Source organism: Nicotiana tomentosiformis, chromosome 10, assembly GCF_000390325.3.
Source record: "Nicotiana tomentosiformis chromosome 10, ASM39032v3, whole genome shotgun sequence".
NCBI classification, from domain to species: Eukaryota; Viridiplantae; Streptophyta; class Magnoliopsida; order Solanales; family Solanaceae; genus Nicotiana; species Nicotiana tomentosiformis.
This window is the reverse complement of record NC_090821.1, coordinates 77,987,129-78,008,211: the sequence shown is the minus strand read 5'-3', so window position 1 is coordinate 78,008,211 and position 21,083 is coordinate 77,987,129. Positions and strand designations below refer to the sequence as shown.

Sequence of the window (21,083 nt, the reverse complement as noted above, 5' to 3'; positions counted from 1 at the left end):
ATATAAAAAAATATATTTAATATGCCCTAAATGTGTTGAGTGACTTTTGAGTTACAGTGTGCAAAGTATAATTATTTTTCGGTTACAAAACAAAATAAAGTAACTTTTATAAATAATTTTCATTAGTTCAGTGACCTTCTTAGAAATGGACAATAGATAAATCAATTTCAGTTTAAACTAGTAAAAAGTAAGTTTAGATTAAAACAAATCTTGATCTTAAACTTCCAAGCAGTGCTTAAACCTTGTGATCTTCTTTGATTTCAGTTTTTGGTTTTGCTGTCGTCTTTTGTTTGTTTTCTAGGCAGGTAGACTTCTTTGAATTTTCTAAGCAGGCCATTAGTTGCTTTGGAGGACTAATCTAAATTAAATGGGGATAATCATTTTCCCATTTAAAATTATGTTAAAAATCAAGTTCTCCCCAAACTTTAGATTATATACATTCTCTTTCATCTCGATATTTGACAGTTAACTGATGTTTTTGGAATGAGAATGTCAAATTGTCAATTCTTTGGCATCTAAAGACGAAATAATGGACAATGGAGTGCAAATCTTGGAATTATAGTCTAAATTCAAGTAAAAACGAAAAAAAAAGAATGTGATTTCTGTATGAATATTGTGGGTAGAGTTGTTTGATATACGGTATAATTAATTAAGATGCAAATAAGGTGATAGTCGTTCAGTGAGAATGAATAAGAGGCTCACGGGATTGATGTGAGAGGACATGAATGGCTATATTTATGGGAACAAACTCCGGGCAAATATAAAGCGCATGAATACAAATTATGTCCGGCTTCTACTTTTTTTTTTGTGCCTTTTCTTTTCTTTTGTTTTTCCCTTTTTTGTCCTTTCCTTTTCTCTTCTTCTCTAGATTATATGATCTTGAATTCTCCTTCTTTACCCGATCAATTTCAAAAAATTAGTTAAATCAGTCCAGAGATGTCAAAAGAAAAAAGAAGGGGAGGTTATTATGTCAAGAGAGATAGGGATCGGGGAAGGAGAAAAGGCTGAAGATTTTCACATAATACTTGTATGAATCTGATTTATTTCAAACCTTTCGTTCAATGAGAAAATGCCTAATAACGCCTATAAGAAGATCAAAAAAAAATTTCTCTTCACTTAAAGTATTTTATCTATAACTTGATATTTATTCTTGTTTTAAATTGTGATTCAAATGTCTTCACAACATAAATAAAAACTCTTCTATGAATTCTGCAAAAATCTGCTACTTAAGACAATTGTTATTATTGACTTTTCAATTTTGATATTTAGCACTACTTTGTGGAAAATGGTTATGAATATAATTAAATTGACTACTAGTCAATTTACACAAATAATCACTAAAATTACTTACATAACCTCCAAATATCTTATCTCTTCACAAAGGACACGTGTTCGTTCATATAATACACACTGCCCCTTCACCATATCCCAGTAAACTTTTATCTTACTCGAAAAATCACTTAAAACGACGTCGTAACAACTCAATTATTTATATACGACGTCGTATTAATGCCAAGGCCGCTATTTTAGTTTTCATCTTAAACTGAACCAGTATTGGATTGTGTGTGAGAGTGAAGAAGACGAGCTCAACGTGAACGGAGAAAATGTTGCCAATTGGCGGCAAAGGCGGCGGAGTTGGCCAGTTACTGGCGGCAGTTGCGGCGGCGTTACTGCTCCGCTTTTTCTCTTCCCCTGGTCCGGCGCTTTTGCCGGAAAATGAAGCTCTTCCCGACGATGACAATGAGAAAAAAAGTGAAAATGGCGAAGCTCCGGCTCCGATCACTGGAAAAGTAGCTCCGGTTACTATTAAATGGACTAATATTACTTGCTCTCTCTCTGATAAATCCTCTAAAACTGTGAGTCCCTTGCCTTGTTACACAAAGCATGCAAACTAACTGATAAATGTTACTGTAATAATTTGGTGAACTTATGAACAGTTTTTTTTTATTTCGCTATTTTATCAAAAAAATTGTAAAATTCAGCTGAAATTGATGATAAAGCTCACAGCTTATTACTATTACCAAATGTGTGTGTATGTGTTGATTATTTTGTAGAGATTGAGATTCTAGAATTTGCTCCAATCAAGCGGTCTAGTAGTTCGGAGTAACACATGAAAAACTTAGCTTAGCGATGAACTTCTCTTTAGTCGACTTCATCAGTTTGTTGATATCTGTGAGGCATTTATGCCGTTTTATTTGTATATGTTAGAAATAGATATTACTGCTAGTGAATTACAACAAAATATAATTCTTGTTAAGTTTCTGAAGAATTATCAGTTACCATATACCGAACTAGTAATTGTGTTATATGATTCAGTATATAACAAAAATATCATTATATCGTGATAGACATTGTATTCTAGGACAGGGAATGCACACTTATCTTAGTAATTAATCTATCTATTACAACAATGGCAACTAAGCCTCAGTCCAAACACGTTAGGGTTGGTTATATGAATTCTCACTGACCATGTTACTTCATATACACACATTCTAATAATATACAAAATAACATAGTAATTATTAGTTGGGGGCTATGTATAAAGATAGATACTGGTGGTTGTTTGAGAGACAACTGATAATATATACTGATGTAACTCTATAACCAATGAATATTCTCAATGACTATGAAAAGGAAACCTTTTTGCTCATCTCTTTCCTTCTTAGTAGCCAAACATATATAGTTACTTCAAAGTGACTTCACAGTTCCTTTGATACCATCTTCATAATCTAGACTATTTCCTCAATCTTTATGACTATGGCCTGACCTTATAAGTTACTGTGGCTTCCCCTTAATTTTAATATTCTTCTATATATTCTTTTGCTCTCCCTTTAACTTTTTCTCATTTTTGCTTTGGAATAGCTAATTTCTGGTTATAATGATTTAAGCAACTTGTAAATTCCCATGAATGGAATTGTGTAGTTATTTTAAGAGCCAGATTCAAATGATACTGTCATTGACATTCAGAATCTTTCTGGTTATCTTTACCTTTCCCTCCAAATTCTAGGTCCGGTTTTTGCTAAAAAATGTGACCGGAGAAGCCAAACCTGGCAGATTGCTAGCGTTAATGGGTCCATCAGGATCAGGAAAGACAACTCTTCTCAATGTTTTGGCAGGTCAGATAAACGCATCACCCAAGTTACATTTGTCTGGCCTTTTGGACATTAATGGGGTGCCATTTTCAAACAAAATATACAAGTACGTTGGCTTCAATAACCACTGTCAATTAGACTGATTACTTTTCTCTTGAGAGAAATTCTTAGTAAGATGATGTAAGTTCTTGTTACTGCAGGTTTGCTTATGTTAGACAAGAGGACCTTTTCTTTTCCCAGTTGACTGTTCGAGAAACACTCTCTCTTGCTGCTGAACTGCAGCTACAGGACGCATCTTCAATAGAAGAGAGAGATGAATATGTGAACAATCTATTGTTAAAACTGAGTTTGGTAAGGCTTCCCTTTGTCTTATCTTGGTAATTGTGTAGGACCCGTTCTAGTTAAAGAAATTGTTCCACGATCGTTCTCTGATGGCTGTAGATTGTTCTAGTTTTTTCCTCAAGTTTAGTAGAGAAATCACTCTGATTTGTCCTTAGCCGTGTTGGTTTCATGTCACTCCTAAAGGTCAGCTGTGCTGATTCACGCATTGGTGATGCAAAAGTTCGTGGAATTAGTGGAGGTGAAAAGAAGCGCCTATCGCTTGCATGCGAGCTTATTGCCAGTCCATCTGTAGTTTTTGCGGATGAACCTACTTCTGGTAAGTTATGCTATCGCTTTTTGCAGTCCACATTTGCTGACATTATACTTTGACCATGATGGCATCATCCAAATTTTCTGCTTTTATTGAACTCAGTTGACCAGGGAGTACTTCTTGTCTGGTTGATATTACACGCTTTAATTCTTATAGTGCCTAGACATTGCAACATAGCTAGAAGATTGTATAAACCAAGGAGGGCCTTTATAAAAGCTTAAAGGTTTTAAATTGGGATTACTATAGATTTCTGGCTGCTATGTTTCCCTGTCAGTCTTCTCTATGAAGTCAAAATGGCAAAGGACTCCCAATTTTTCACTATAATCTCTTCTATCTTTTGTTTATAATGGTACTTCCCTCCTGGCCACGACTATTTTATCCCAGTTGTCCTGATTCCTTGGTGACGTGATAGTGTCAAGCTATTTGTAGTGGAAGTCAGACCTCATCGAAATGCAGAAAAAGATTATTGGGGCTTGCATGGGTATTGGAATCCTATGACTATATTGTTCTAGAAAAATCTAAAATCACGATTCAGAATATATCTTATATTCTTGTAGAACCTGGGTCAGTTTGTTCTTCTACTTGCCCAGACAATATGCTGTACTCAATAATGTCCAAAATCAAAAGCCTTCACTTCTACTCGGTAGTCTGAAGGGAATTCTTTAGATGATGTTGTCAGTGTGGAATTATGGTGCTATTAAGGACTTCAAAACCATGCTTGGGGATTATGTATTGTCCTGTCCTGTTCTATGTCTAAATGTAAACGCTTGATTTTGTTTATGTGTCAAGGAAACCTTGTGGGGTCTTACTTAGACAAATGATTCTAATTTTGAAGTACTTTAACAGTTGCATTCGGGTTGTAGAAGCTTCTACATGTAGAAGGGGAAGGAGTAAGCATATAAAATGAAAGCTAACAAAATGAGCTTCTGGAAAGAAAACATTCAGACTGGAACTAAATCAGTGTCATATATTTATTAGTTCTATGAAAGACAATCTCAATGAATATCTCCCTCTTTTCATATAGAGTTCATTTATGCATCCAAGTCTTATCCTGTTATTCTCTTCTATATTAGTGATATTTCTTAAAAAGTATCTTCTATGTTAGTGGCATGCCTCTTTTATTAATGGTTTTGTGGTATCTGGATTCTTTAGCCTCCTGCAGTGGAGGTTCAACTTGAAAGCTAGATGTATTATGTTTTACTTGACATTGAATCGTATACCACATCGTAATTGTTGGAAGTTTTCTACCCATACTTGTACAAAAGATGAACTTCACTTTCCTTGGTGGCAGTTGCAAAATATTACTAACCCTGTAATGTAGGACTAAGTATATTTATAATTTAAGACATTCTGATTTTAATAGAAACAACTGAAATCTACTATTGAAGTCACAATAATTACGTGAAGACGAGAATTTTCTTGAATGGTTGCTTGCTCACCTTTTTACTCCCTGCCCCCAAAACCCTGCTTTCAGGACTTGATGCTTTTCAAGCAGAGCGAGTGATGGAAACGCTAAGACAACTAGCACAGGATGGCCATACTGTTGTATGCTCTATACACCAGCCTAGAGGTTCTGTGTATGCAAAATTCGACGACATTGCTCTTTTGGCTGAGGGTTCACTCGTCTATGCTGGTCCTGCACACGATGAAGTACTGGCATACTTCTCGAAATTCGGGTGTGTTATATGATCTATGCCCTAAGTTTATATAACCATATAGTGTTGTGATACTATTGGCTCTCACTTTCTGGCATTGTATTCCTGGAATTGGTTTATCTGTGTGGTTAGTGGTCTAACGAGATAAATGTCAGATGGTGCCAATTAATCAGAAATATTCTTCTTCTGTTTAAGTACAAATAAAAGTCATGTTGATAAACTTGAGGGTGAGTTCAATGTTGCATTTTATTCTTAAACACATAGATAACAAGTTAGAATGTGGTAAAATGAAATAGCACGTCAGCATGATAATGTTATTTCCTATAATAATTACAAGTATGAGTTGTAACACTTTATGATGTAACATTTATCCTTGCTCTTTTTTTTTCTGGTTATTTTTGTGTTGGGGGTTGGGGGGAGAGGGATGTGTATGCATGTATAAGTGTGTGTGTGTGTGTGCATGCTCGCGTCTGTGTGTGTCTAAATTATGCATTTAGGCTTTGCCATTGCCATATGGATATGTCACCAGCTTGCTTTCCTATGATTTACATGAAGTGCGAACTGCAATGTGTTAATCAAGTATTGGTTGGTGGTTACTAAATGACAGGTACATTTGTCCAGATCATGTGAATCCTGCTGAATTTTTGGCTGATCTAATATCTGTAGACTATAGTTCGCCCGAGAGTGTATACACTTCCCAAAAGAGAATAGATGGTCTAGTTGAATCATTCTCAGAACAGATATCGGAGGTTTTATATGCAACTCCACTTGTAAGGGATAGCTCGAAAACCCGTGTAAACTTAACAAAGAAATCTATTTCGCGTAAAGGTGGTTGGTGGAGGCAGTTCTGGTTACTTCTCAAACGTGCATGGATGCAAGTGAGTTCCATCTCTCTCTCTAATTCTCTTCCAATGTCACTTCCCTGATTTAACAGGAATTTATCAGGCGGATTATAAATAGTGACATAACTCAATTGCTTCAGTAATCTGCTGGAACTATAAATCATATAGAAGCAATGTTCAAAGATGAGGATGAGTTTGTTCCTTTGTTAGTAAATTTTAACAGATAAACGAAGAGTAATTACAGCATTACCATGTTATATTAGCTAGTTGGAACTTACCTTATAATCAATAGTGTATGCTTTATTTCTTTTCCTTGTTGCCTGAAGCTTCCTTCCTTCTAATGCTCAATAATCTTTAATACTTCTTATACCAAAAAAATTGTGATATTTGAAGCGATTTGCTTCTTTGGGTCTGTTATAATTGAGATTAGTTAATTGATCAATAGGCTTCTCGTGATGGACCAACAAACAAAGTTCGGGCAAGGATGTCAATTGCATCAGCGTTGATTTTTGGTTCTGTATTCTGGAGGATGGGCAGATTGCAGATGTCAATACAAGACAGAATGGGATTACTTCAGGTGAGAATGCCACTATATATATTTATATCAGATCCTTTGTCAATAAGATTAATTTAGCATCGACATGTAATCTTGATTGCACATGAATGAAAGAGATGAACATCTGTTCTTTTTCTATGTTCAACAACGATTTTCTGCTTTCAGCGATATTTTTATTCTTTAACCAATTGGCCAGCTAATAATCTATGGCCAAATAACCTACATTGAGCAAGGACTCAACATTTCTACCTATTGAAAAGCATCAAATATGAAAGTACATGCGTCAAGTGATAAGGCCATGGGGTTCCTGATCTTTTCCTTCCTATTTTTCTTTGTTCATGTTTAGGTTGCTGCAATAAACACTGCTATGGCAGCTCTCACAAAAACAGTTGGTGTCTTTCCCAAGGAACGAGCAATTGTTGACAGAGAGCGTGCCAAAGGGTCTTATGCTCTGGGACCTTATCTGCTTTCCAAGTTGATTGCCGAGATTCCTGTTGGAGCAGCATTTCCACTACTCTTTGGTAGCATCCTATACCCTATGGCTCGACTTCATCCTACCATTTCTAGGTGAGCTTACCACTGTTTATGAGTTGTATGCATATATGAGTTGCTGATAAGGATAAGCTACCAAGGCTATTTCATGTAAACTTCCTCTGCAAATTTGAACAAGTTTTTTTTCAAGGACTGAGGTCTCTCCTTACTTTAAATAATTAACAAAAAGGAGCCTAACATCAAAAGATCTAAGGTACTAGCAGATCCTTGAGGCTGTTGAGTAAAGTATGAGAAGCTGCATATTATGCATTTTCCTGTGACTAATATTTAGGAGAAGGCAGAGAAGGCCATTAAGCTACAATACCTCAATAAATACATAACCATGAGCTTAGAAACAACATAAACTTTTAATATCTTTATTATAACCATCCACATTCCAGTAATTTTTGTACGTTGAATAACAACAAAGGTTTCTACCTTCTCAAGGTAGGGATAAGGACTGCGTATACACTATCCCCCAACCCTCCTACCCAGCCCACGTGTGGGATTACATTGGGTTTGTTGTTGTTCTTGTTGTAATAGCAGCAAAGGATATAATAATCTCAGTTATAATCAGTTCATCTGTCTTTTACAAAAACGACGTCGTTAACATTTTGTTAAGTTTTCCAAATTTTCCTTGAACAAAGTAATTGAAATGGGACCAGATATTTCGAAGTTTTCTTCTTATGTCAATTTTCTGAGCCATCCTATTGCTGACTTTAGACCGTCAGTAAGATGCCATACAAGCTTCTTCACCTGTCACTCTGATAAGCGAATATTTGCCAGCTTCAAAGAATATATTTGCTCTGAAGTCTTACTGTGCCTTTATATGCGAAACGGGATTTTATAGTCACTTTTGTTACACTAGGGCATTCATCCATTCTCACTTACCCCATTCTTCTGGCCCCATGACTCCCCCCCCCCCCGGCTCTGGTGATAGATGCTACCAGTAGCTATTGGTATTTCAATTATTAAATGCAAGCATTTGGTTGCAGAAGAGCATAGAAACACACACTATAATGAGTGCTGCTTTTGGTTTATAGATTTGGGAAGTTCTGCGGAATTGTAACTATGGAGTCTTTTGCTGCATCTGCTATGGGTTTGACTGTAGGAGCCATGGTTCCAACAACTGAAGCTGCATTAGCATTGGGCCCCTCTCTTATGACAGTTTTTATTGTCTTTGGGGGGTCCTACGTCAATTCAGAAAACACACCAATTATTTTTCGGTGGATTCCTCTAGTTTCTCTTATAAGATGGTACTAATATCCCTTCATATGCCAAAGTACTTGGCAATTCCTTGACTTTACTATTCTTTCCTATCCACGGACTTTTAACACTTGAGAATTTCTTGTTAATTTCAGGGCGTTTCAGGGGCTTTGCATCAATGAATTTAGTGGACTTCAATTTGAGCATAAAAAATCATTCGACATACAATCTGGTGAACAGGTGAGTGAAGACATAGAACTCTTTATTTTACTTAATAGAATTCTCCTGAATTGCATTAATATCTTTCTGCTGAAATCTTCATATATAGGCCATTAAATTTTCAGATCATTGAACTAAAACTTCCTTTTAGAAAGCAAAATTTTCTCTATTCCACCCAGAACATCATGTTGGGTCTTTTAACTCTGTGCAATTGAAGTTCTGAAATATAAGTGCAGAGAGAACTTAGTCAACTAACACCAGCTCCAGATGGCTGGTGAACCTTTTAAGTCCTCATATTAGCATGACCATGTGATGAAACCTGGTTAAAAAGACCAATCTGTGACTGATAAGCACAAACACTAAGTTGACATGATAGACAGCATATCTTTGTGATATCTTGTAGCAGTACTATAACTATTGTTTTCTCCTCTGTTTTCTTTTTCATTTTTATTTACCTTTTCATGGTTTTGTTGTTCCATTTTTAATCTTTATTTGCTGACGTATTTGTTTGGCTGTTATGCTTCTTTTGTTCTTCTTCAGTGAGGTCATGTGTCTGCTCAACACCTAGCGAACTTCTAAAACCTAAACTAGCTTCTTTCAGTTTTAGAGGTATCATTTTAGACCAAGTCAAAACCAAGAAGTGGGTGATCGCAAACAGAGATAACTGTAACCTGGAAAGTTGAAGTCAACACACAACAGAAATCTGTAGTAACACTAACATAGCAGCAAATTTTTTTGTTGCTGAAAAAAGTGGACTATTGCTACCTTTTGGATCTCCAGGAGTTGATTCCATCGTAAGAAAGATATCATTCAGTGTTGAACTTCAAGATTGAACCCATATCCTCCCTTCCCCTCCCCTCCCCTCATATTAAGCTTACTGATGGAAAATTCCCAAGAATGAGATCCTCAATGTGGAAGAAAAGTATTTGATCTGTGTATAAGAGTGATGTTGAGTGACTACTAATAGAATGTGATAGTGAATTAATTGTTATATTCAAACATCTTGAATTTCACTTCTACAGGCACTCGAGCGGCTATCATTTGGGGGCAGTCGAATAAGTGATACAATTATTGCTCAAAGTAGAATACTAATGTTTTGGTATTACACAACTTACCTTCTCTTGGAGAAAAATAAGCCCAAGTATCAGCGGCTTGAACCACCAGCACGTCTCAAAGAAGTCGAGGAAGAGGCCGAGGAGGTCGAGGAAGAGCCAAAGTTTCAGGCCATAAAGGATGATGATTTGCCTGAACCAGCCCAGCAAGTTAAATCTCCTCCCGCGGATGAAGGTAAACCCAACCAACAGCAGGAATCTTTACCTGCTGAACTTGATCTGTTTAACCTTGACGGCTTCTAAATTGCTTGGGAAAATGGATGATGTTGATACAAAGATGTGCCACTTTTTCATTGATTTATCTCCTACAGGTGCTAATCAAAAGGAGATGCCTGTGCAGTAAAAGGAGGTCTTTCTTATGTGAAGCTAATTCTAGTATGCAGTAAAAATTCATCTCCTTCCTGTATCTTTAGGGGTCAAAAGCATTAGAAACTCCATGAAGATGGTCCAGAATAGTTTTGAAGTATGGTAAATATGAGCTGAATTCAGATGTAAAGCTGCAAAGTACGAACTTCTTAGCCTATTTCATTTCTCATTAAAAAGGAAAAAGTTTACTGCTGATTGGAAACCAAAACCTATGATGGGTCGGTAATGGTTGGTCGTATCAATAGCTTTTTCATCCTTGAATTGTAGGGCTGAAAAATTAATTTTCTAATGATTAGACCTCGTGAATATCTGTGGTGATATTTCAGTTGATAAAAGGGGAGCCTTGGAGCAACAATGAAGTTGTCTTCGTGTGACCTAGATCACGGGTTCGAAATGTGGAAGCATCAACTAATGCTTGCATTAGGGTAGACTATCTACCTCACAATCCCTTGGGTGCAGTCCTTTTTCGGACCCTACTGGATGCCTTGTACACCAAGTTGTCCTTTTATATTTCAGTTGGTAATCCATTGGTGATGGGTATAATGTTTTGCCATATCTTCTTTTGTTGATTTATAAAAGGTTATTTAGGAATCTTGCACCTAAGAGTGTAGCCTAGCGTCAATTAAATGAGTGAAATCTTCTGTAGTTAACCACCTTTCGTATAGTAAAATTTTGACTGATTTACTATTGTAGTTATGGCTTTTTAACTTCACCAAAATTACTAGAAGGAAAATTAGAATTTTCAACGGGTTTTTACACATCACCAAGTTATTGAGATTTAACAAAAATAATGAGAATAATACTAAAAAAGGCACTTTGTTATCATAACACCAAAAATCATAGTAAGGGAAAAGCAACAAGAATGATAATTTGTATGCTCTAAAAACTGAAAGATCATTTAACGTTGACTAGAATCACATTCGAATTTGTTTGACTTAAAATATATATTCTATTAAATATTCCATTGACAAAAGTAAGTCAACGTGCTTAAGCACGTCTTAACCTGATATAATGATTGCAGGATTCCAAGGTCAACTAGAATTTTTTTAATTTATTAAAACAAAACAAAAACAGAAATAAAAAACAAGGTCCAACCAAATATATACTATTTCTTTTTGGTTGACATTTCCATTATATTGCAACTGTCTGTGGTCTTTTAAATGATGGGAAACCCTTGCTATACGATATGATACTAAATTATATGAAAAGTATTATGAGTTGTAATTCTTTTCAAGTCAATAGGATAAAAAAATATTTAAAATGTTAAATATATATCATATCTATATATTATATTAAAAGCACGAATGCCCTTAACGAAATGTCGTTCGTCTTTTTTACCCTTTTAAAATAGAGTTCACACTGGACAAAATAATCATTTCATTGTCTTCCTATATATAGTATTAATCATTCAATTTACTTTCTTAATATTTAAAAATACTCATTTAATTACTTTCCTATTTAGCACCTTGATTTAGAAAAGTGGAAAACACATTTCTAAAATCCCTACCATAAATAAATGAGAAAAGTACGTTTTAGAGAAGGAACTAAAATGTCTTCAATTCCTAAAATCTTAAGTTAATTAAAAGAAAATATATATTTCAAGGAGGAATCAAATTATTTTAAATTCTAATTTTTCCTATACATAAATAGAAAAGGATAATAAATTAAAAGGAAACTCTTAACTACTTTTGTTATGAGTAATTTTTCGGAAACTCTGTCAAACAAAAACATAGTATCCTTTTTCCCTTTTCTTTTTTTTTTTTAAAATTTTTTTATTTACATGTTAAATTTTGAAATGTTATATTTTTACTTTGATCTATATATATAATTATGTAATCCATAAATATAATTATTTAGGAAGGGATTAGGTGGAATGAGTTCTTTTAGAGTGTTCCTACTTTCTCATGTGGTGCATAAGTTAGAGGTAAATGAAAATCTTTGAGATGAGAAGAAATATAGGACTCAAAAAAAAGGAATTAAATTGGGAGTGTCTGGCTGACGGCCTACGAAGATTACTGAAATACATATCGGTTTACCTAAATATAAACACGTGCAACACACGTACACTAAAACTTAGTAAATTGAAATAGAGCAGAAGACCAAAGAAGAGAGTTCATACCTCAACATGTATGGCTAACGTTGTAACCAGGGGCGGAGAGAGAGTATAACTTACGAGTTCGGCTGAACCAGTAGCTTTCGTTCAAATCATATATTTGTCTTAAGAAATTTATTAAATATGTATAAATTATTAATTTAGAATCCAGTAACTTAAAAGATTTAGAATCTAAAACCCATAAGTTTAAAATCCTGGCTCTGCCTTTGATTTTAACCGTTAAACTGTAATTCTAATCTCATACCTAAGTAATGTATAATGGAGTTGCAACCATTAGACTACAACTTTAATTGTCTGACTTTAGATGATTATCATTCTTGACTTTAGCATGTCTGATTTTACGATATTAATTTATTTACGAATTCTTTATGATATCCTCCCAAATATATTAGTAATCTTTTTTATTCTTTTTTTTTAATTTTTTTTTTGTGTGCTTCCAACTCAATTTGACGTCAGCAAATGAAAAGAAATAGTAATACATAGGATTTCTGGAGCCTTGTATGGAAAATTCCAGCCCTAGTTCCTGGGAAACAACCTTATGATCTGTATTTCCAACTACTTTCCGATTTCATTTTTCCAATTAAATTATTAATTGCTCTTTAATTTTATTACTTAATGGATATTTTATATTAAAACGTCCAACCCTACATGAATAAAAGAAAGCAACAATGGCAAGATACAAAGAACTTAAATTAATTAAAGAACCGTATTGCCCTTAGACAGGCCACAAAAGTCGAGCCATATATCCAAAGGGTAGAGTCAACTGAACTTTGATGCTGACAGTTATAACACGGTTTTGCATAATAATAACACTTTAATAACACTATTAATCATATGTCCCTAGCATCTATATATAATACCCTATGGTTCATAACTCAAAACCACATTATTTCAATACTTATTATACAACTCAAAATCACTCTAAAAATGGCAACTACATCAACTTCTTTTCTGTTCTCTTCTCCATTTCTTTCTTCACCATTTTCACCAAAAAGAAGATCATCATCAACATCAGCATCATCATCACGCGCTTCGAGCACGACTACGTTGGCAATGGGTAGAGAAGCCCGGGATCGAAACTACTACAACGGTCGTATTGTAGATGATAACTTAATTATTTTACGTAAGAGAATTCACGAGATGAAGATGATCGAGAGAAATTATGAACCTCCAACTAAATGGATGAACTGGGAAAAAAGTCTCTACACGAATTACGACTCGAATATTTGCCAAGCAATGGGATTTTTGCAATCCCAATTGATGGATACAAGACCAAGCTTGGTTTTGGGCATTGCTGCACTTATTGGATTAAGTGTACCAACTTCAACTGCTGTGGTCTTGTTTCATTTGATTGAGTTAACTAAAGCGATTTTAGCTGGATTACATATTTTTTGAGAATGTTTATCCAATAACGGTCCAGAATCAACTGTCAAGTTATTGTTTGTTCTGGCTCTACTTTTCAGATCTCATTACCAGTGGCGAATCTAAGAATTTCTCTAAGGGTGTTCAAATTTAAAAGAAGTAAAAAAAATTTCCGACAAAGGGTGTTCAATATGTGTTATATATCTCTAAAATGTAATATTTTACCTATGTACACAGTGCAATTTTTTGACGAAGGGTGGTCAGTTGACCACCTTTGTGGCCACGTGGCTTCGCCACTGCTCATTACAATTTCAATTTTTCTTCTTCTTGGGATTTGTATTAGTCCTTCCAAGAAGAAGATATCAGATTTTTTTTAATATATGTAAATGTAGAACACAAGAACTGATTAATACAAGACATCTATTCTTTTCATTCTTTGTTCAATGCAGTGTTTGTGATATTTGCCTGGTTTAAGTATCGGTTCTTTAATTTGTTTTACCCAATAAATGCATTTTACTTTTCTGTAGTATTCATCATCATTCAAGATAATTGTTTAATAGGTTTTTAAGAGAATAAATTTTACTTTTCTGTAGTATTCATCATCATTCAAGATAATTGTTTAATAGGTTTTTAAGAGAATAAATCAAGGTTCAACAAAAATGTAGCCATTGTGAGTTTTTTCCTTTTTTTCCCCTCCATTTTCTCGAGAAAGGTATTGATATGAGGCAATTTGGTGCCCTTTTTCTGTATTAAATTATCTACAAAACGCGATATAACACGACCAATTATTTATTCAAAAGTCATTATTCAATACAATTCAATATCACTCTAAAGAATGGAAATATCAATCTTCTTCTCTTTCGTTTTCTTCCTTCACCATTTTCAGAAAAAAGCAACAAAAAAAAAAAACGATCGATAACCGGGGAACTTGACTATTTGCCAGGCAATAGAATTCCTGCAATTCCAATTGATGGACATATGCAAGATCAAGCTTGATTTTGGCATGTTTGCACTTTACCTTGCGTTTGCAAACTTCAACACTTGTATAATTTTTCCATCTTTTGATCGAGGTGGCCATAAGAGGGTTGATTGGATTACTTGTTTTTTTTGATTTCAAGAAAGATTTAACGTCTATATAAGAGATAGTATCCTTTCCATAAAGTATAGCATCTATATAACGATAGAAACTATATTAAGGTTGAAGGGATTTACAGACCACAAAAGAGGGGTTTGTTCCTCTACTTTCTGGAAATTCTAAAGGCAAAAAGAAAGGAAAATTTGAGAAAAGGGAGGTTCCAGATCTATAATTCTATGAAACAAAAAGATAAGCAACTTTAACCATGGTCTTTTTGAGCTGATTCCTCTCCTATTTATATCATTCAGTGCAGGGTTGTCCCTTGTCATTTTCTCTAACGGTTTGGCAAAGAATGATTCTCTTGGGATCTGGGACCACATAGTGGTCGAGGTATTTAGGTGGGCCTTTCTCTCTGTTGCTGCGCCTAGGACCCTTGTGGTGTGTCCTGCTAAGTTGTTACACTGCCACCCCCGTGGAGACGAACCTTGTCCTCAAGGTTCTGATTGGGAAACTTGTGAAGGAGATTGTTAGTGTCTTCCTATGTAGCATCTGAAACTGGAAGACCTGACCATTTAATAAGACATTGATGGATTTGTTGGCCACTACGAGAAATGGTTCTGCAATGTAACACATCTTCTGGTAGAAGAACCAGGGAAGATGATTGGTCCAAAAGATCAATTAGAGTGATCTGGTTAGAGGGATTGCCTAAGCACTTGCGTAGGACCGAAACGTGAAACATATGGTGAATTTTGGATGAAGGAGGCAATGCTAATTTATAGGCTACAAGACCTATCTTCTGCACAACTTGGAAGGGTCCAAAGAAGCGTCTGCTGAGTTTAGTATGGCGTTGGAGGCGAACTGAAAGTTGACGGTATGGACGAAGACGGACGTACACCCAATCCCCTATATCAAAAACCACTTCTCGGCGTCCCTTATCTGCGTTGTGTTTCATACGTTATTGGGCCCGAAGTAAATTAGCCTTCAAGGTAGCCAATACTTCATTTTGTTGTAGCAGAGAGGCAGCCACAACAGGATTGGTCGAACTATCTCGGACATACCTCGAAATAGTTGGTGGAGGTCAACCATACACCACCTCAAATGGAGTAAGTTTAGAACTATGCTGGTATGAGGTGTTATACCAAAATTCATCCCATGGCAACAATGAAAACCAAGTAGATGAAGCGTCTGAGGCAAAGCAACGAAGATACATTTCGAGGCACTTATTGAGAGCCTCCGTTTGACCATTCGACGGAGGATGGTATGCTGAACTCATAGCTAATTGAGCCCCTTGCAGCCTGTGAAGCTCATTCCCAAATTCAGAGAGGAAGAGAGGGTCTCGATTCGACACAATTGTAACTGGAAAGCCATGTAGACGAATAAATTCATGGACAAACACTTCGGTAACCTTTTGACCGGTGAAATGGGAAAGCAGACCCACAAAATGGCCATATTTGGAGAGACGATCCACGATAACCAAAATAACAGTACGCCCTTGAGAGGATGGAAGACCAGTTATAAAATCCATCAAAATATCCTAAAAATGACATCTGGTATTGGTAAGGGAGACAATAATCGAGCAGACTTTAACGTCGAGTCTTTCATTTGTTGACAAGTTTGACATTCACTGACAAATTTCTGGACATCAGCCCGCATGTTATCCCAGAAACAAATAGAGGAAAAACGATGAAATGTGCGGGAAATTCGAGCGTGACCACCCATTTTCGAAGAATGGAACTCCTTCAACAACAAAGAACGCAAGTGGTCATTTTTGGGAACCACCAGTCGATTGCGAAACAATAGAAGGCCATCTTGAAAAGCAAAATAAGGTAGCGAGGCCGGGTCTTCTGCCAATTGTTGCTGTAAGGACAACATGCCAGCATCAGTTTTGTTGAAGGCTCGTAGCTGATCGATCAGGGCTAGTTCAGAAACAGCTAAGGATAATGCAAGAAGGGCAGGCATGCGAGACAAAGCATCTGCAGCAGAATTCAGTTTTTCCAGACGGTAGTGGATGTCAAAATCATATCCAATGAGTTTACTTAACCAACGTTGCTGCTCCGGAGTTTGAATCACTTGACTAGTAAATGATTTCTGAGGTTGCTGATCAGTGATAATGATGAATCGACGTCCCAGCAAATACTGCCGCCATTTTTGCACAACATGTGTTATGGCAAACATTTCCCTATTGTAAGTAGAAGTAACTTGCATCCTTGAAGAGAGCTTTTGACTGAAGAAAGCAATAGGATGCCCCTCCTGTGAGAGCACTGCACCAATACCTGTCCCCGAGGCATCTGTTTCAACTGTTAATATCTTGAAGAAATCAGGAAGAGAGAGGACGATAACTAAACTCAGGACCTTCTTGAGCTTGTTGAAGGAAGTTAAGGCAACATCGGATCATAAGAAGGAATCCTTCTTCAAAAGGTCGTTGAGAGAGGAGGCTAATTGGGCATACCCTTTGACAAAACGGTGGTAGTAGCCAGTCAATCCCAAAAATCCTCGTACATCCTTAACTGAAGAAGGTATCGGCCAGGAAAGAATTGTAGATATTTTTTCTGGATCAACCTGAAGACCCACCGAAGACAAAATATGTCCCAAGTAAGCAATTGAAGATTGTCTAAATTGACACTTCGAATGCTTGACAACTAGTGCATTTCAACGCAAGGTGTCAAAGACATAGTGAAGGTGAGATAAATGAGCATCCCATGACTGACTATATAAAAAAATGTCGTAAAAAAAAAAACTAGTACAAACTACCGAAGGAACGGATTGAAAATGGAGTTCATGGTTGCCTGAAAAGTAGAGGGGGCATTTGAAAGCCCAAACGACATGACAGTAAACTCATAATGGCCCTCGTGAGTTCAAAATGTCATTTTTTCAATATCTCGGGGGTGAATCTGAATTTGATGATATCCGGCCAAAAGATCCAACTTGGAAAAGAAGCGGGCATTATGAAGCTCATCAAACAGTTCATCCACAGTTGGGATAGGAAATCTATCTTTCACGGTGATCTAATTTAAAGCCCGATAGTCTACACTAAAATGCCATGTCCAACCTTTCTTTTGAACCAAAAGAACAAGGGATGAATACAGACTCGAGCTAGGGCGAATGACACCGCTTTGTAGCATTTCGGAGACTTGGCGCTCAATTTAGGATTTTTGAAAGTGGGGGTACCGATATGGGTGTACATTGATGGGACTAGCTCCCGGTGATAATGGGATGTGATGGTCTTGACCTCGGGATGTGGGAAGTGAAGTTGGAGGTTGAAAAACATTAGTGTATGACTCAAGAAGGGAAGATAAATCAGGGGGTAATCCAATTGGTTGGTGGGATTGGGGAAGTGAAGGTTGAGACGCAAAGTGTATGAAATTGAATCAGTTTGCGAAAAATGACGAAGGGTGGAAACATTGATTTGAGTAGGAGAAGAAATAGGGTCACCTATCCAACGAATGCATCTGCCAGAAATTGTGAATTTAAAAAAACGGTTGACATAGTCTGTAAGACTAGGACCCAAGGTGGCCAACTAGTACACTCCCAATATCAAATCTGAGCCATATAAATCAACACCGAAAAAAGTGGTAGAAAATAAATACCCCTGAATCATAATTGGAACCTCATGAATCACACCTAGGCAGCTTAAGGTCTGTCCATTTCCTACTAGAACAGAAAATGCCAAAGCTGGATCCACTAGTAGTTTGAGCTTTAGCGGTTCGGGGATCCATAAAATTGTGAGTGCTTCCTCCATCAATGAGAGCTTAAACATGATTGCCTTTGACAACAACAATAAAATGGAGAGTAGATGGGCTCAACCCACCGGCAAAAGCATGAAGACTGATTGTTAATAAGGATGGGCTCTCAGGAGAAGTATCTGGTCGAGGTGAATCATAAGGCAAAGGAGAGTTGTCTAAAATGGCGTCATCAGTGGGATCGTCCTCAGGAAAGAGGAGAAAAATTTGTGGCTGAGAAGAACAACGGTGACCTTTTTGATATTTTTTATCATAATTAAAACAAAGGTTAAGTTCCCATTTGCGTTGAGTTTTTGCTTGTGTAAGCTTTTTGAAAGGAATGCGGCCCACACCTGGTAAAGAAGCAGACGGAGAGTGAGAAGAAGGGCAAAAGGGATGGTTCAATTTAGGATATGGTGTGTTTTGGTGGGTTGGTGAGAAAACTGGTGGTTCGCTAAACGAAGTGGGCCGAGGCGAAGACTTGGGTTGGGTCATATGCTTCTGCTACTGTAAAAAAGCCAGCCCAATGGCCTCGTTCAAATCTACTGGGCAAAAAGACAACACATCCGCTTTAATATCTGGGTGAAGCCTAGAGGTGAAGCAATGTTTCAGCATCAGCGGGGACATCTCCGTCGTCCGGTTCGCTAATTTTTTGTACTGTGATAGATATTCATGGACAGAGGTTGTCATTTGCAATTTGGCGAGTAAACTCTCGGATGCCTCCAATGATTTAGTTCCAAAGCGATGCACCACTGCTTTGAGGAAGTGAGACCACCCACATAACTGGCGATTTCGGTACATCCACTGGTACCATTCCCTGGCCTCTCCCTCCAGAAAGAAGGAACAGAGTTCCAAGCGATCCTCATCGACAACATGATACCTATCAAAATATTGATTAGCCCGGAGGGTCCAACTCTCCGCATTGATTCCGTCAAATTTAGGTAAATCGATTGGAGCTGGTTTGTCGCGTTTGAATGGCATAAATGGTTGGTGTACAAGTGGGAAGATTTGGTGTTGTGGTTGTTGGGGAAGAGTGGAGGTCGGAAAAGATGCAGAATATGGTTGTTGGGAAAATGTGGGAACAGGGGATGGCGAACCCACGCCTACTGTATGGCCACCGGACCCATATTGCCTAAAATTTTTCGAACCCATCAAAAAAATCTTAAGGAACAATAGTCACCGCTTCGCCATGACCGTTACTCATTTTTTGGTATTTTAGGGTCATAAAACATAAATTCTAGCCGATTCTCAGATTTTTGTGCGCTATAGCCCACGCCTTCTGCATGGTCCCGGGCCTTTGGACCTGGATCGCCTAAAAATTTTTTGGCCGTTCAAAAACATCCTAAGAAACAATAGTCACTGCGTCACCATGACTGTTACTTATTTTTTGGCGTTTTAGGGCCATAAAACTGGAATTCTACCTGATTCTTGGATTTTCGTATGCTATAGTCCACGCCTGCTGCATGGGCCCAGGCCACTGGACCCGGATTACCTAAAATTTTGTCAAACCAACAAAAACACCTAAAGAACAATAGTCACTGTCGCGCCATGCCCGTTACTTATTCTTTAGCATTTTAGGGCTATAAAACAGGAATTCCGCCCAGTTTCAAGATTTTCGTGTACTACTTCTTTTGTATGAGCCCAAAAAACCAGACCCCGATCACATTACTTTTTTATTGGCGTTTTAGGGCCATAATACTATAATTTTGCCTAATTCTCATAATTTTGGGTGCTATATAGCTCACGCCTCTACATGGGCCCGGGCCACCAGACCTGGATCGCCTAAAATTTTAATGGCACATCAAAAACGTCCTAAGGAACAATAGTCGCTGCCTCGCCATGACCGCTACTCATGTTTTTGGCGTTTTAGGGCCATGAAACTGGAATTCTACCTCGTTCTCACATTTTCGTGTGCAATAGATTACGCCTTCTACACGGGCCCGGACCATCGAACCGGATCGCCTCAAATTTTACCGATCCATAAAAAATGTCCTAAGGAACAATCGTCACCATCACGACATGCCCATTGCTCGCTTTTTAGCGTTTTAGGGCCATATAATAGGAATTCCGCCCGATTTTTAAATTTTCGTGTACTATAGCCCATGTCTTCTGTATGGGCTCGGAAAACCAGACCCATATCTTCTAAAATTTTGCTGGCCCATCGAAAATATTCTAAGTAACAATAGTCACTGCCTCACCATGACCGTTACTCGTTTTTGTCATTTTAGGGCCATAAAATTAAAATTTCGCCCGATTCTCAAATTTTCTTGTGCTATAACCCATGCCTACAACATGGGCCGGGCCACAAAATCTTGATCGCCTAAAATTTTTTCGGCCAATCAAAAATATTTTAAGGAACAATAGTAACCACCTCGCCATGACCATTACTCATTTTTTGGCCTTGTAGGGTCATAAAACTGGGATTTCGCATGATTTTCATATTTTCTTGTGTACAGCTCATGCCTTCTGGCATGGGCCCGGATTACCGGAATCGGATCGCCTAAAATTTTGCCGGCCCATAAAAAATATCTTAAGGAATAATAGTCACCGCTTCTCCATGACCATTACTTCTTTTTTTTTTTG

The 21,083-nt window shown here is 37.1% G+C and overlaps 1 protein-coding gene across 2 annotated transcripts; it reads left to right on the top strand.

The window, feature by feature from the left end:
- The first annotated feature begins 1,541 nt into the window (after window positions 1-1,541).
- On the top strand, window positions 1,542-10,539 carry LOC104113572 (ABC transporter G family member 7). Of its 2 annotated transcripts, XM_009623780.4 has the most exons (12): window positions 1,542-1,856; window positions 3,008-3,198; window positions 3,293-3,443; window positions 3,618-3,750; window positions 5,219-5,420; window positions 6,007-6,277; window positions 6,687-6,818; window positions 7,144-7,364; window positions 8,372-8,584; window positions 8,690-8,774; window positions 9,776-10,040; window positions 10,177-10,539. In XM_009623780.4, exons 1-12 carry the CDS (start codon window positions 1,605-1,607, stop codon window positions 10,206-10,208), a joined length of 2,148 nt encoding a protein of 715 aa, XP_009622075.1. In that variant the 5' UTR covers window positions 1,542-1,604; the 3' UTR covers window positions 10,209-10,539. The 2 variants fall into 2 exon arrangements, with proteins under 2 accessions (XP_009622075.1, XP_009622074.1); XM_009623779.3 differs by having other exon boundaries at window positions 9,776-10,361.
- The last annotated feature ends 10,544 nt before the right edge of the window (window positions 10,540-21,083 follow it).